At 41.3% G+C, this 17,395-nt stretch overlaps 1 protein-coding gene across 1 annotated transcript in view; it reads left to right on the top strand.

The window, feature by feature from the left end:
- The window catches only part of LOC134351018 (glutamine--fructose-6-phosphate aminotransferase [isomerizing] 1-like), a 104,971-nt gene extending 87,723 nt beyond the window's left edge, over positions 1-17,248 (top strand). Inside the window, exons 18-20 of the mRNA XM_063056985.1 lie at positions 8,644-8,811; positions 10,311-10,472; positions 12,193-17,248. Coding sequence (XP_062913055.1) covers positions 8,644-8,811; positions 10,311-10,472; positions 12,193-12,237 — 375 coding nt within the window. The 3' untranslated portion in view covers positions 12,238-17,248. The remainder of the gene's footprint in view (positions 1-8,643; positions 8,812-10,310; positions 10,473-12,192) is intronic.
- The last annotated feature ends 147 nt before the right edge of the window (positions 17,249-17,395 follow it).

The following is a 17,395-nucleotide window of genomic DNA, read 5'->3' as shown; positions in this document are numbered from 1 at the left end:
AAACAACTACAGGCCTGAAGTCATCAAAGGCTCCTCATGCATTAACCCTTTCATTCCTGGGTTCAGGGGGCAGGGAGGTACTACTGCAGTTGTACAAGGCCTTGGTGAGACCGCACCTGGAGTATTGTGTGCAGTTTTGGTCCCCTAATCTGAGGAAAGACATCCTTGCTATAGAGGGAGTACAAAGAAGGTTCACCAGATTGATTCCTGGGATGGCAGGACTTTCATATGAAGAAAGACTGGATGAACTGGGCTTGTACTCGTTGGAATTTAGAAGATTGAGGGAGGATCTGATTGAAACGTATAAGATCCTAAAGGGATTGGACAGGCTAGATGCAGGAAGATTGTTCCCGATGTTGGGGAAGTCCAAAACGAGGGACCACAGTTTGAGGATAGAGGGGAAGCCTTTTAGGACCGAGATTAGGAAAAACTTCTTCACACAGAGAGTGGTGAATCTGTGGAATTCTCTGCCACAGGAAACAGTTGAGGCCAGTTCATTGGCTATATTTAAGAGGGAGTTAGATATGGCCCTTGTGGCTACGGGGGTCAGGGGGTATGGAGGGAAGGCTGGGGCGGGGCTCTGAGTTGGGTGATCAGCCATGATCATAATAAATGGCGGTGCAGGCTCGAAGGGCCGAATAGCCTACTCCTGCACCTATTTTCTATGTTTCTATACTCATGAACCTTCTCTGGGACCCCTCCAATGCCAGCACATACTATCTCAGATAAGGGGCCCAAAACAGCTCACAATACTCTGAGTTGTCTAACCAGTGCTTTATAAAGCCACGGTACTACATCCTTGCTTTTATATTCTATTCCTCTAACATTGCATTGCCTTCCTTACTACCAACTCAACTTGTAAGTTAACGTTTAGGATATCCTGCACTAGGACTCCCAAGTCTTTTGCATCCCTGATTTGTAAATGTACTCCTCATTTAGAAAATGTGTCTTTATTTCTACTACCAAAATGCATAACCATACACTTCACTAAGCTGTATTCCTTCTGCCACTTGTTTGTCCGCTCTCCTACTCTGGCCAAGTTCTGTAGACTCCTTACTTCATCAACACTGCCTGCTGCTTCACCTATCTTTGTTTTGTCGTCAAACTTAGCCAGAAATTCATCAATTTACCATCCAGGTGATTAACATATAACATGAAAAGTAGCAGACCCATTGCCAAGCCCTCTGGGACACCACTAGTCACCAGTGGCAAAAAAGAAAAGGCCCCCTTTATTCCCACTCTTTGCCGTCTTCCAGTCAGCCAATCTTTGTCCTGGGACTGCACTGGTTTTCCTACAAGTGCTCCAATTTCTTCCGACGTTCCAAAGGTTTTCAGCATAGTAGGTTAGTTGGGCACTGTGGGCCCGTTGGGCTAGGAAGGCTTGTACTGGGCTGTATCTCTAAATATAAATAAATAAATGCATTCTCCAGGATTTAGTTTGGATATCACGTACCTAACCAATTGTCCTGTGCTGGTCAAAAATCAGAACAAGGATTGCAGGTGAGATACGTTGTGGGAGTTTGTTGTGTCAACAATAAGTGCAACTGAAAGGGACAAAATGCTCCAGATACAGATGCATTCAAACTTTGTATACTGGTTGTTTTGGCTAGCTTTAGACAAAAGAGAGAATATATTATCCTTTTTGCACGGGAAGCCTTTGCTGTTCTGTTAAGCTTGTAAACAGATATTTATTTCTGGAATTACATTGGCAATTTGGGGGACAGAGAAACCTACAGCGTATGTCCACATCTTTCAAAGTGGTATAAGGTTGAAGGGAGAATCCATTACTGTTTGGGGGCATTGTGTGCGGAGAGGTATATGGCAAGCATTGTTAGTTCCCTGGAAACAACTCATCTGGATTGTTGGTTCCTGTTTTGTTAGATCTGACCCACTCTCCACTAATTCTGGCAGCTCCTCTTTGCTGCCCAGGACGTCCAGTTGCGATCCAGACAACACTGCCATTGGCTGAGCCACAAAGTGCTGCTCTCTGCAGGCAGTGATAACACCTCAGCCCATGGCCCTGACCTGTGACCTTTTAAATGTTTGTCAAGGGTATTGTTAACAAATCTTAATCGTTGCTGCTGGTTAAGATTCAGATTTATTTATCACATGTATACTGAAACACAGTGAAACGTGTTGTTTGTGTTTACGACCAACGCACCTGAAGGCGTGCTGGGTGCAGACCTTAAGTATTGCTGCATATTCCAGCGCTAGCATAACATGACGAGAGTGCTCGTCAGAATGACACAGAACCCACAACAAAAGAACCCCTGTTCCTTCCTCCTACCCATGCACGTGCAGGACAAGATGTCTTCAGCCTCCAGCGGACTTTGACTCAGACTCCAGGCATTCGTTCTTTGACTTCTTCAGTGGATTCGCAGAGATTCGCAGACTCTTTTGCAAATTCTTTGCAAACTGTTCACAAATTCGCAGATTAGAAGTGCTCAAAAGAATTTAGAGTAGTTTTAAAAAAAAACTTAAAAATGATAAACTCATACAAGTGTTCTGCATTTATTAAAAACATAAAGGATAAATAATATTAGGAACACAAACTTAATTGCTCTTATTCAGGCACACTGAATGGCTCCATTCACGGGTGTACCATAGCAGTTAGTGCATCGCGTTACAGCGCCAGTGACCTGGGTTCAATTCCCACCGCTGGCTGTAAGGAGTTCGTATTTTTTCCCTGTGACTGTGTGGGATTCCTCTGGGTGCGATGGTTTCCTCCCATATTCCAAAAACGTACAGGTTAGTTGGTTAATTGGTCACTTGGCTATAATTGGGTGGTATGTTGGGTCAAAGAGACTGTTACTGTGTTGTATCTTAAAATAAAATAAAGTAAGATAAAAGAATGGGGCCATATTACATACAACGGGCATGTAGGGCGTAAGACTCAGCATATGGACAGGGTGCTGTGCCCTGCAGCAGAGTAAGGGGCTGTACATGCCGGCAGCTGCCACCCAGCTCATTTCTGACTTTCACACTGACACGGAAATCAGAGGCACAAAGAGCATCTCGTTGGTGGTTCTCTACAGGACCATTGGAATAAAGTAAGTTATGGGCTTTGTGTGCAGATCTGGGCATCACACTTCAGGAAAGAAGCCAACACTCTGTGAAAACTGCAGAAGAGATTTATTTGAAGGATAGAAATGAGAAAGTATTTACATGGAGGGGCTAAAGAAGCACAGAAGGTCGAGGAAGAATTTAATAGTTCCTTTTTTTTGTTGAATTAAGTAGGGAAATGTTGTCCCTGTCAGGAGAGTGTAACTTGGGTATAGGTTTAACTTGATTGACAAAAGATGAAGAAGAAGAAATGAAAATATTTTTATGCAATGAGTTACAAGTTTGTAGGTGGTGCTACTGTGAAAGGCAGTTGAAGCTAACTTGAAAGGGAATGAGATAAATACTGGAAACGGGAGGGACTCCAGAGCTGTAGACAGTCACTAAGTAAAGATGATCTGTATTACTGAGGAGCTGATTCAGACATGATGGTTCAAAAGGCCTCTTCCTATAATTTTATGTGTATCAAAGATGGCCAATTTCATGAGTAGGAATAAAGCAATCTAACAACACACTCATTTTGAAACAGGCAACTCAGCTTGCTTTAATTTTCTGGTGTTTACAGGAAAGTTGCATTGAGAAGATGTTTTGGCTTGGAAAAGCTACAACTGAAATGGATTTTGTAAGAATTAGGTCACATCTTTTACTGACATTTACAGATGTGTGAATGAAGATGATTCATTGGAAGTCATCTTGACTGATGTCTCTGGCTTCACAAAAGTGGAATAAAAGCCAGTGCAATTTGGGTAAAAAGAAAATAATGCTGAACAAGTAATTGTAATGGAAAATCTCTGTCCACGTGGCGAGTGAAAATAAATAACAAGGGTGTGGAATTGTTTTTTAGTGATGCCATGAGTCTACCATTTTCTTTCAGTAAAGCCTAGCATATTTAAAAAAAAATCTTGTACATTCTTGCTGCTAAGTATAATGTTTTTATATTTGTTGCAGTCCATTTTGAGGGTTTGAACAAGCGATACTGCACACTTAGTCCTGGCATGGAAATTTAGATTCAAGAGAAGCAACAATATTGTGTTTTCAATATTGTTTGATAACAGGTGTATTATCGAACAACATCTGAGCATTTTCAAAGGAGAAGCACAGCCATAATTGTCCACCCGTGCTGTATTGTTCTGCTGTTGTTCTTGGAGTTAAGCTTGTTAGAAGATGCATCTGCCTTAAGCTGCATCTATTTAAAATATTATTCACTCACTTAAATATGGATATTACCGGCTTTGTCCTTTGAAGGAAGGATGCAGTGAGGAGTGCATTAGTATATCTGCAGTAATACATAGTCTGGATTTTCTTTTATGAAGAAGACTGATGAACCAGATGTCTTTATGACAGTTCTTATACTGTTACTGAGACTAGTTTCATAAGTACAGATTTATTTAGTTACCGTGCTACAATTCAGAAACACCTCACTGGATCAGTCAAGAAATGTGGCTTCCAGTCCAGTAACTTAACCATTAGATCAGTGTACCTTTGCTGTATCACTGATGCTCCATTGAAATAGAAACGTAGAAACATAGAAAATAGATGTAGGAGTAGGCCATTCGGCCCTTCCAGCCTGCACCACCATTCAGTACGATCATGGCTGATCATGCAACTCAGAACCCTGTACCTGCCTTCTCTCCATACCCCCGATCCCTTTAGCCACAAGGGCCATATCTAACTCCCTCTTAAGTATAGCCAGTGAACTGGCCTCAACTGTTTCCTGTGGCAGAGAATTCCACAGATTCACCACTCTCTGTGTGAAGAAGTTTTTCCTCATCTCGGTCCTTAAAGGCTTCCCCTTTATCTTCAAACTGTGACCCCTCATTCTGGACTTCCCCAACATCAGGAACAATCTTCCTACATCTAGCCTGTCCAAGCCCTTTAGAATTTTATACGTTTCAGTAAGATCCCCCTTCAATCTTCTAAATTCCAGAGAGTATAAGCCTAGCCGATCCAGTCTTTCATCATATGAAAATCCTGCCATCCCAGGAATCAATCTGGTGAACCTTCTTTGTACTCCCTTTATGGCAAGAATGTCTTTCCTCAGATTAGGGGACCGAAACTGAACACAATACTCTAGGTGTGGTCTCACCAAGGCCTTGTACAACTGCAGTAGTACCTCCCTGCTCCTGCACTCAAATCCTCTTGCTATGAATGCCAGCATACCATTTGCCTTTTTCATCGCCTGCTGTACCTGCATGCCCACTTTCAATGACTGGTGTACAATGACACCCAGGTCTCGTTGCACCTCCCCTTTTCCTAATCGGCCACCATTCAGATAATAATCTGCTTTCCTGTTTTTGCCACCAAAGTGGATAACCTCACATTTATCCACATTAAATTGCATGTGAAATGGTTGGATTTTGTTTTTTGGTCTCCAAGTTTTCATTAATCATTTGTGCTCCAGTCTCATTTCAAAAACTCAAGTTTTAGTACTATTTGGTTTTATACAACGTATATGGTTCAAAAGTTTGAATTACATTTAATACCAATTAAGTTATAAATATATTAATTTATGTAATTATAAATTGCTTTATAATTAATTTATTTAAGTATTAATTTATATAACTATAAATTATACAGCCTTTAGATTCCTCTCCTTACAGGCAGCCACAGACCAAGAGACCTGAAGGAACCCATTTAAAAAAAACAGGACCAACAAACACCCAATGGGAAGCTTTATGTAATGCACACAGTTCAGTTGCTTATCTCTTGGAAAGAAAATGTTAAACGATCTTAGTTGTGAAGTTGTGAAATCCAACATGCTACTGAAAACTTTTCCATTGTGGACAGAACTGAAACAATTGACCTATCTGCACAAAGTCTCATGCACAGTAGCAGGGTTTATACAAAAAAGGCATAAAACATTGCAAAATATTTGACTAAAGATTAAAACCATAGCAGAGTTTGACACTTTTGGATAGATGCCAAAGCATTTGCTTCTCTGCATCATTATCGTCAAATGCCTGTTATTTAGGGCAGCAACGAAGATCCTCCATCTCTATCTGTCCTTATCCATCTTCTCTATTGTGCCCCAGGTATGGTTCGGGGTCATTATTTCTGCCACTATCGCATGGTGCCAAGTTGTCTTTGGTCTCCTCCATCCTTCAGGGGTCCAATGAGGTGCTGTCTTGACGGTGGAGTTGGCCTCTTGCCCAATCCATCTCCCGTGTCTCCTTATGATGATTGTGACCGTGTCCTCTTGGTAACACTGAAGTAGGGTGTGGTTGGAGATCTTCCTTGGCCAGAAAATTCCAGAGGCTATTTGCTTGTCTGCACCCATCGGCTAATTCCATTCCTTTCACAATACCTTGAACTTTATTTAGGGAAGAAAGCTTGCAATCAAGGCACACACAATGGCAGTTTTATCCACAGGAATTTAATAAGAAATTAATGGCCAGAACCTGGTTCTTTTTGATTTCTGTAATTTTGTGAACATCAGTGTCAGTGAATTTATCCACCCTGCCATGTTTAAAGTCCTCATCGTAGAGGAACATGGGACCTATTCAACCTTGCATTTTATTGTTTTTTTTAAATTTTATTTGTCAGTTCAACTTGTGTTTGTTAAAATACACATTAATGTGCCTAATTACTGTGTGCTGAATCAGTCAGTATGCTGATACTTCAGCTCCCAGTTGGTGCTTCCCTTTGGGGTGGTGAATGTGAAGCCCAGTTGTTTATCTTGGATATCCCACTGACCACACTGCTTATGGCACAGGAGGTCTAGATGTGAATTGCATCCAAGAAAACCATTCTGTTCAGCAAGGAGATAAAGCTATAAGCAAAAAATAAAATTACTACTTGGAAATAAATGGTAATATTTTAGACAGCTTCATCAAAAGCTGTTACTCTGAATCTGCAATTAAATGAATCTAAATGTCAGATAAATACATCTCAAAACTGCGTTGGCAGCAAAGGTTTTCTTTCAAAGCCAGACAGCTGAAGGCATTTTAACTCCCTTGGGTGATGAAAATGACTATTTACAAAACTGCAATTCTGCCTTGTAGGCTGTTCCTCAGAAACTAAGTGGGTAAAATTAAAAGCAAAATTTTACTTCCGCAGTGAGCTTCAGAGATGATAATTAACCTATTTGCTCCTTCTCTTCTATATGATTCCACTTCAGCAGCCTCTGCTGCCATTAATTAGACAAAGCACCATCTGAAAGGAATCATTATTGTGGCACCAGGGGTCATGAATTCTGACTGAGCGTGCAGAGGAAATCAATTGGAGCCATGTGTGAAGGAAGTGAAGAATTTGAACCCTGTATATTGTGTTCAGAATGCAAAATTTTAAAGTCATATCTCTACATGGCCAAATATTTAATCTGCAAATCCTCTCAAAAGAATAAGGTCAATTTGACTAGAAATAGGATCCTACCTCTAAGATTTCCTCAAATATAAGCTTTCTTTCTGTGATATTGCCTCCTTGCAAGAGTGGGAATCGCATTAAACTTGGCTTATGAGGAGTTTGGTTGATACACATCAGATCTCAATGTTTGCTGCTCACTCTGTACTAAATAATGCAATTGTGCATCATTTCTAATTTTCCAAAATCTGGGTCACATTGCGAAGGGGCGTAAGCCTTAAGAAAAGGATCTATCAAGAAAATGCATCCTTTCAAATCTAAAAAGTTGTACCCTTCAAACTTTATTGCCTGGACCCTAAAGGAGGAAGAATTTTGTGTTGAGGAAGCTGTAATACAATTATTTTTTTGAGGCAGTGTCAGATAAATAGTGATGTTCCTGCCCTCAGATCTTCAGAAGTCTTATTGAAAGAAAATCTGTTGGGAGGTTGCTCAGATGATAGGGAAATTAATCTGTCCATTGTTAGTCAGTGCAGGGATATCCTCCAGTGAGATTTTTGGTGAGGGGCCATTTCACTGAGAAGTATCCAACAGACAAGAGAATTGCAGGAGAGATTATGTTTAAAACAAAGTTTATTGGAGAGGATTTCATCCAGTGATCCAATAGTTGCATATGGATGTACAATGTTACTTGCTGCCCATTACATCGCGGGCAGCAATGAAGGTTCTCCATCTCTGACCATACCATTGCACCTAGATAAAGATTCTTACTGTTTTGTAACAGTCTTTTTTGACCAGTCAGGGTTGTTAGCCCTGAGCTGAAACTGGAGGATCAATGGACCATGCCTAGCCTGGCCTCTTCCCTTTGACCAGTTTGGCATGGACAACCCTACCAAGCATAAAGCCCTGACTCCAGTCAATATAACTCTCCAGGTCTTTGAGGCACGCAAGCTTCCAAATCATAACAAGGTTGTGGTCCTCTTGCAGGTGATGTGTCGTTTGCTTCAATTAATTCTGAAGAGGGACAATCTCCAATTGAATGAAAGAGGTGGATTTACCATAGACAAACCAGTTTATAAAAAACTGTGATTTTAAACCAAATGAAGGAATGCAAGTTGGAGATATATGAGGCAGGTGAACACATTGATTTCTGAATAAAATAGAATTGTTACAGCACAGAAGCAGGCCAGCAGGCTCTTTGTAGAGCATGTTGCTTTTGGTACCTTTTCCTCAGGAGCTGTGCAAAATTTATATTTAAAGTAATTGTGTCTAAAATTATTTTCACAGAAAATCAAAGAGATCACATACATGCATTCAGAAGGCATCCTAGCTGGAGAGCTGAAGCATGGACCATTGGCTCTGGTGGACAAGTTGATGCCCGTCATCATGGTGATCATGAGGGACCACACATATACCAAGTGCCAAAACGCCCTGCAGCAAGTCGTTGCACGGCAGGTACGGTGTACACTGAGCTGCCTTTATTTCAGTCTCCTTCCTGTAAGATCTTTTTTTATAGTACAGGTGTCTGAACAATGAACATTAATAATTACTTGGTGGCTATTTAACGTTAAATTTCAGGTGAGATTATAGATTTAGTTCGCTTCATTTGTCACACGTTTAATACTGTACAAAAGTCTTGGGCACATCTATATACCTAGGGTGCCTAAGACTTTTGCACAGAACTGTAGTAATTATGTGTTTTGCACTCTGCTGCTATCACAAAAAAACACTAATTTCATGATGTGAGTGATAGTAAGTCTGATTCTGATATGGGTCTCTAATGTGGACTGGCAGGAGGCAGGGAGAGGGGAATCATGGTTAGGAAAAGCAGAAGGGAATGGTAAGCACCAGAGAGGCATTCTGCAATGATCATAAACCAATTGTTTGGAATCGTATGTCCTTGCCTGGTGCCTCTGGGCTTGTGTGTCTGCACCAGTGCTGCCCATGGCACTTCTCTGCCACCTGTCCCTCACTCCTCTCGCACACTCCACCCTCGCCACTCCCAATATCCTTTGCTCCCGCTAGCTTTAGAAACTTGCTCTCCACTCCACGTTGGCAAATACATTGCAGATACCCCAGCTATATGTGTGTGCCCAAGACTTTTGCACAGTACTGCACATCAAAACATAAAGTGAAAAAGCATCAACGACCAGCATGGTGCGAAGACTGAGTTGGGGGCAAACACTTGCGGCATCAGCATAGCATGCCACAACTCACTAACCTGAACATCTTTGGAATGTGTTAGGGAACTGGAGCAGCCAGAGGAGACTAACGTGGTCACGAGGGGAGTGTACAGACTTCTCACATACAGCAGCAGAAATTGAACCCCGATTGGTGATCACAGGCACTGTAAAGCCATTGCATCAATGGCTACTTCACCATGCCGGCCAGATATTAGCAGCTGTTGTGATATTTCAGGTTTCTAATGTTCAACTGCTCTGTGAAGAAGAGTTGAGTGGATGTAGTTTGCATCTTAATGTCCAGGGCAAAGCTTGTATCTATTTTACGCTGATGATTGAAGAACTGATCCTTCACCTTGTTGTGGGAGTTAGCATTGCACCAAAAATCTAATGCATTAGCCAGTATAACGATGGTTACTGCATTTGAAAGCGATCCTTTAAGTGCAGCTTTTGTGCTGTTTCTGAGCAGTCTATAGTTATAGACATTTTTCATTACAGGCTCACAGGTTTCATTGCTTAGGGAAAAACAATCCTCTGCGCCTACGATATTGGAGACTTGACAATGTTACAATAGATCACTGTGCAATGAATCTTGATCTAACACAGCAAGGATGTAATGGGATAAAAGGGTCACAGGACAGTCAATTAATACTTGCAAGTAACACGATGATGGTTCGGAGCATTAATATAATAATAACAGAAGTGACAGGTAGTTAGTGGCTAACGTTTCTGAAATTGCAGTCTGTTCAATTTGTTATTGTGTTACTCTTTCAGGGTCGACCAGTGGTCATCTGTGACAGGGATGATTATGAGACGATAAAGAGTGTTAACCGAGTAATTAAAGTGCCTCACAGTGTGGATTGCCTGCAGGGCATCCTCAGTGTCATCCCACTCCAACTTCTGTCCTTCCACCTTGCTGTCCTACGAGGTTATGATGTGAGTATTTGCTTGTGGTGGGTGAAATTCAATTCCCTTGTACTCCTCCACAACTTTCAAAGGCTAGAAGGAAAGAACAAATTTTATGCCCTGGAATTATGTTGTATTTTACCTGCACATCAGTGCTTACTCATTCCTTTGTGGTTGTGAAGCTGACGAATTATATTCAGTGGGGTTGATTTTAAATTGACTGTTGCATTCAACATAATAGCAGTGGGGTCACATGCGTTGAGTTATCACTCCCAGCTATCCTACCCTGCATTGTCAGCTCTGTCATAGTCAAAGAATAATCTTAAGAGAAAAGTCTAGTATGGAGATGTGAAATTACAACAAATATACAGCAGGTCAGTCAGCATTTATTGGAAGGGGTTAGAGTGTCATTTCTTTTCATGAGAAATTAGTCCTTGTGAGTAATTAAAGCATATAACCATATAATTATAACTGAACTGCTCAGTAACTCTTTTTATTTTGTGTATGACTCTTGCCCATGTAATTTCAAGATTCTTTTCTATTCTTAATATTTTCTGGATATAATTTTTTAAACCTTGTTTGCAGCTGTCTCTCAACCATTGCTACCAGGTTGTTCATTTCTGGCTTTGGGTGGGGGCGCAGGCAGCTGTCCTCTTGCCTGTGCAGTGTTGATCAGTACCCAAGGTGGGCTGCTCTTTGAGGTATTTTTAAAAAAAGAGTAAAGCATTTAAGAAAAGTATAGGATTTTTAAAAAAACAGCAGCTGATTTTAAAATCCTTTGTCATACATTAATACGCTGATCTTAAAATCCCAAATCAAAGAGACCCTTTCAAGTCAACAGAAAACATGGCCTTCTAATTGTAATTAGATGTGTTGCCCCTTGAAGTGGGTTGAGGGAGAAACAAGCAAGATTCCCAGCCACAAGAGAAACTTCAGATGCTGGAGTACACACAACGTGTTGGAGGAGCTCAGCAGGTCAGGCAGCATCTACTGATGGGAATAAACAGTCAATGTTTTGGGCTGAGACCCTTCATCAAGATTTTCAGCAAGATTGTATTCTTTACAGATAGATGATCGCTTGCCGAAGTCAGTCATCTTTTCTCCATTTTTCTGAACATATGAAGGGTCTAAACCAAAAAGATCAACTATCCAGTCCCTCTACCTGTTGAGTTCCTACAGCACCTTGTTTGTTGCTCCAAATTGCTGCATCTGTAATCTCTTGTCTCCATTGTTTAGTAGTATAGAGACTGGAACCAGGAGACAGAGCCTCAAGATTCAGGGGAATAGACTTGGGATAGAGATGAGGAGAAACTTGTTTATCCCCCCACGGAGTAGTAAGTCTGTGCGATTCTCTGCCCAAAAAAGCAGTAGAGGCTACTTTATTCAATATATTTAAGACACAATTAAATAGATTTTTGTATAGTGGGGAAATTAAGGGTTATTGGGGGAAAAGGCAGGCAGGTGGAGCTGAGTTCATGGCCAGAGTCTTATACAGTGCAGATGGCCTGCTATTTCTTACGTATCCATTTGATAGAAAACTTGTTAATTCTGTTGGGTCTAAAGTTTCCCCTTGGGTGAAGCTTAGAAGGGGTTCTCAAAATGTTAAGCAGCATCTCTATTGCAGCCAGCGATGAGGGGGGGAGCAAGGTGCTGGTGATGAGTGGTGGTGCAATATTGATGGCAACGGGGAGGGGTGATGGAGGAGCCATCTGATGCACCATTACTAATCACATTTTATTCCTTCCTAAAGGTTGACTGCCCCCGAAACCTGGCCAAATCAGTGACCGTGGAATGATGAGATGCTGTGGGATCAACACGAAAGGCGCAAGGCCAAAAGATTTTATAACCGGAACATTCTTAACTTTTTTTAAAATATATATTTTAAAAAGTACATAAACCCACTGGGATAGGTCTTTCTATTTTGTATTTAGTGTAGTGCAATTACAGTGGGCCACGTCCATTCCTGAATCATTAGATCTAGAGGGAAAGTTCATACGCAGTGGGCTCTTTTCTACATTTTGTTTTTGTTGTTGACATTATATTTTATCTATATTTTTTGTCACCATTATGACTGGGTCTCAGATTAGTTTTTCCATTTGTTCCTTGCTGTTCCCCTGGGGTTGAAGCTCTCTGGGTACAGAGCAGGGAACACTCATCTCTTGTTGAGACAGCTGTTTTTCATAAGTGATGCAACTATTATTTTTGGACCAATTATTGACTGAGCATGTAAATATAAATTGAAGTGAGGGTTGTGAAGGGGATTGGGGTTCACCTGTCGTGTTGGGATGGGAAGTACAGACTGATAGAGCTATCTTTGAGAAATCATGATACACAGCCTGGATTGAGAGAACCATATGATGACATCTCACAGACAAGTATCTCTAGCTCTATGACAACTTTGTGACTATTGCCTCAGCTTTTCCGATAAATGAAGAGGTTTGCTGCTCACAGTGATCCTGGATGCAAATAATGTGCAAATTGTCCTTCTGAAATAGCAGCAAATAAGGACTTTGTAGTTAACCGGCTTGTTGAAAATGGCAAGTGCTGTGTGAAGTATGAAGGCAGTTCACTCACTGGAACACCCCCTCACCACCACACCACCTCCCCACACAAAATATTTCCCTTCAAAATGTTGCGAGAAACACAGATTGTTGAAACTGACCAATGATTGTTTAGGCTCAAACTGGGACACCGCCATGCGAACTATTCATTATTTGTGATGGCTTAATACTTTATAATGTGACTTTTAATTTAGTGAGCTCTTCAGCGAATCTAATGCTTGCAGCACAGAGTGTGAAATAATCTGTGGAAGTCCCTGGCTTCTTTTTAGAAATGTGAATTAGTAAAAATTCAAATGGATGAAAATTGGATGATGGCAAGCTTTTACAATCATATTAATATTGAAGTTCATCCAAGGATAATTTTGTCTACCTCCTTGGATAAGCAATGATTGCGTGGGGTCAGTCTACTCTGAAGCAGGCTTGTCTTCTGGCCTCTGGCCATAGCTGCTTAATTATGATGTGATTCAAGTGATGAAGAACTTCAAACTCCAATGTGGAGCATTCTAACACACTGCAACCAGGCATTGCTTCTGGGCCTGCCCTTTCCAATCAATGCTGACTTCATAACGTATCGCTCATAACTGGAAAAGTTGAAGGAAAACTTGGCTGTATTGTTCTTTTATGTAAATATTTCAAAGAGGTTGAGTAGAACAAACCGTTGCTGCTGCTGAACACTTGAGTCAATTGTGGTCCTGACACTACTGGACATTGGTACAGTGAGCACTGTGAAATTGGTCTGTTGGACACCACACAATGTTTAGTTTGCTGCGTCTCCACTGAGTGATGGGGAGGGGGGACTGGAAGGGAGCCTCAGATCAGAAGAATTTTCCTTTCACCATGTCCACCTCATCGCCATCTCCATCCAGCATTCACTAGTAGATTTCAACATTGTGTTCGCCTCTGCTATTGACAGTCCGGTTCACTTTCAGTATAAAAATTGAATAAACTGGAGTCTGCTCTGGGGCTGGATTGTGGGCAAGAATTTCAATAAATGAATGGATTGAAGTGCTTACTGAACTAGTCTATACTCCATAATCTTGTAAAGTTACCTAACGCAGTTGATTAATACCCCCTCTTCACCATTCCCCATTCCTGTTTCCGTCTCTCACCTCATCATCTCTCTCTCGTGCTCATCCTCCTTCTTCAGCCCTTTATCTCTTTCACCAATCAACTTTCTGGCTCTTTACTTCACCTCTCCCCCTCTCCCAGTTTTACCTATCACTTAGCACCTTGTACTTGTTCCTCTTCCACCCCCCCCCCCACCATCTTACTCTGTCTTCTCCCCTTCCTCCTCAGTCCTGATGAAGGGTCTTGGCCCGAAACGTTTACTCTTTTTTTTGTCCCCCATAGATGCTGCCGACCTCCTGAGTTTGTCCAGTGTTTTTGTGTGTGTGTGTTGCAGTTGATTGTGCTTTTTTTTTGTCCCTATCTACTTGACCTGCTACACCTTTCTGGCTGTTTATTAGTGATAGAACAGGGATAGATGGTCCTTTGCAGGCAGATCATCAGTGTTAATGTGAACTTCTGCTGCCAGCACAGTACTGTCCCAATCTGAGATAGATACGTGGATAGGAAAACTAGGACTATGGGCACAGGCTAATGGTAGATAACTTTGGGTGGGATGGCATGGGCGAGCTTAACCAGAGGGCCCGTTTCTGTGCTGTATGACTCTGATCCTGTCACCCCTATCTTTCCAGGCTGACTTGCTTTATCAATTAATGCAGGGCATAGTTGGTAAGTGGGTAGACTTAACTGTTTGAAATGTGGCTGGCAGTGTTGAATATGCTCTTTTATTCACACAACAAGTGTATCCAGTGCTGTTTTTAAAAAAAATGTTGTCCCTGTTTCCATCCCTAATTTGCTTGGATTGACAAACGACCCAGGCTGATCCATGTTAAGCTGGGGCAAGTGTCTGTGTGGTTCTTTGCACTGTGTAGTGTTTCACACAACACCAGAATCTCATAAACTGCTCAAATTCAATGAGTGCCTGCTGCCCCTTGCTCCAGATTCAGTAGACCAGTTCTTATTGTGGCTCTGCACTTTTAATTGTGACCATGGCAATGTGAGGCACAGTGGTCCTTTACCGCGAAATGCAGTCAGAGGAGTGGCTTTGATTGCCGCTTTGGGGCGTTCTCTGTGGAAGTGGAATTCATTTTGATTATTAGCAGGTGGAATAATAAATAAATTCACCATGTAGTGTTCGAGACAGAGGAGGCAGTGGGCCTGAGGCTGTAATTTTCTGCATTGTGAAGGTATGAAAGTCTGGCTTGACAGCATGAAGAGCAATTTTAGCAATACATCAGTTTGTTTTCCCTGGAAATTGGGTCAATTAGATACAAAAATGTTTATTGTATAACTTTGTATTCAAGTTAGAGTGGTGTCTGGACTCATCACTATGTTCTGCTCATTCAGGAGTGGCGTTAATCTGGTTCAGTTTCCAGTGCAGGTTTATCCACTTTTGAAGGCAGACTACCATTGCTGGTTTGTTTAAAAGCTACCACTCAGATCCTCTCACCATTGCCAGACAATCTTTCAAGGGCGGTACAGTAGCGTAGTGGTTAGCACAATGCTTTACAGTACAGGCCCACCACTGCCTACATAGGGAGCTTCTACGTTCTCCTTCTGAACCGTGTAGGTTTCTTCCGGGTGCTTCAGTTTCCTCCCACAGTCCAAAAACGTACGATTTGGTAGGTTAATTGGTCATTGTAAATTGTCCTGTGGTTAGGCTAGGATTAAAATCAGGAGATTGCTGGGCAGCGGGGCCAGAAGGGTTTATTCTGTGCTGTATCTCAATAAATAAGTAAACCAGTTCAGTCATGTAAGAGTTGTGATGCCTGTCTTCAGGGATTGAGCATCTGTCTTCCACTGTGTCTGAGACTGGTAGCCACAGTGGCTAGGCAATCATGCCATATAGGTCAGAAAATCAGCCACGTTTTCCATACTAATAGAAGCAGTCCATCTAGGGCAGGAGTTCCCAACCTTTTTTATGCCATGGACCCTTACCATTAACCGAGGGGTGTGTGGACCCCTGATCTAGGTTATGTTGCATTTAACCACCTGTTAAGATATCAGATTGCCCGATTTTGAAACTTTCTCATAGTAGAACACAATGAGATCAGTAATGTTAAGGTTTCTCCCAGAATGTATAGAAAATTGTAAAATACCAAACATGCATCAGAATTGAAACAAAATAATTCATCCTGAATCACGTCAACTACAAAAAGTGATTTCTTACAGAATAAGAAAGACTGTAGGCAGCTTTCAAGATTTGCATTGTCTAGTCACAGGGCTCATCACTAGCCTTATTGGCTCAGTATATGCAGAAGTTAATTTGGGAGATGGGACCAATAACAAGGTGAAGCTAAGTCTTTGTGCAAATAGACTTTGGGCTAATCCACAAGTGCTCCCTGCTTCCATCACCAAAAGAAAACACCCAGGTGATCAAAACAGTTGATTAAGTTTGAATAGCAATGCACAATCTGGAATGTATGTGTGTATTCTGGTTGCTATGTCTAATGCACTATATCCAAACACAAAATAACATGAGCAATAATAATCATGCAATTAAAAAGTGTTATTTAAGGAACTTGGTTCCTCTTATGCTGTCAATGTCATCATGAATGCAGTGGTACTATCTGAGACGTAGTGAATGATCGTACTGGCGGGTTGGTTCAAGAATACAGAGCTGTGCAGATATATTCTGGGTCTAACAGTCCATTTCCCATGGCACCAAGATGAACTAACCTGAGAGGGCAATATACTCGGCTAAGCAAAACCACATTCATTTTTCACTGACTGCCACTTCCAGTTTCCTTATATGGTAACACACCTGAACATTTAAAGTCTGTGGTCCCACCAAATTCCAGAAAGGCCTTTGGGGAACATGTCAAATTAGAACCTTTTATATGACTGCCACTCCAGCTTTCAGATTGCTATTGTGGTACTGTTCAGAGCAATGACGGACAGCATTTCAACCCAACCATATCTGCATATCATTGGGATTATGAAGTAATTTCACCAAAGGCAAACTGCTGCTATGTGAGACATTGTTGGGAAATTGAATAATTGTTTATATTTTGTAGAACAATTAATATGTTGTGTTATTGGCCTGGTCTGAGAGAGTGAGATAACAGATGATTGTATTCTGCAGTGATGACTGTTATCAGATAATATAGAATGTTTTTTCCTTGTCTTTTCAAATGTGGCATATAAGAAGTAAATTATCAGCATACGTTAACAGCCAGATTCCAGAGTTGAATACATTCCATCCTTACCTTGGGCATTTCTTACTAAATTCTACTTTTAGTGTCTGAATTGTTATGTGTGCAACATTGAAACTGTCCCTAACTTGGCACTGGAATTGTTGCTCACATGAGATAGCAGGATATTTGG

This window comes from Mobula hypostoma, chromosome 8, assembly GCF_963921235.1.
Source record: "Mobula hypostoma chromosome 8, sMobHyp1.1, whole genome shotgun sequence".
NCBI classification, from domain to species: Eukaryota; Metazoa; Chordata; class Chondrichthyes; order Myliobatiformes; family Myliobatidae; genus Mobula; species Mobula hypostoma.
Note: the sequence above shows the minus strand (reverse complement) of the source record. Positions and strands in the feature narration are given on the sequence as shown.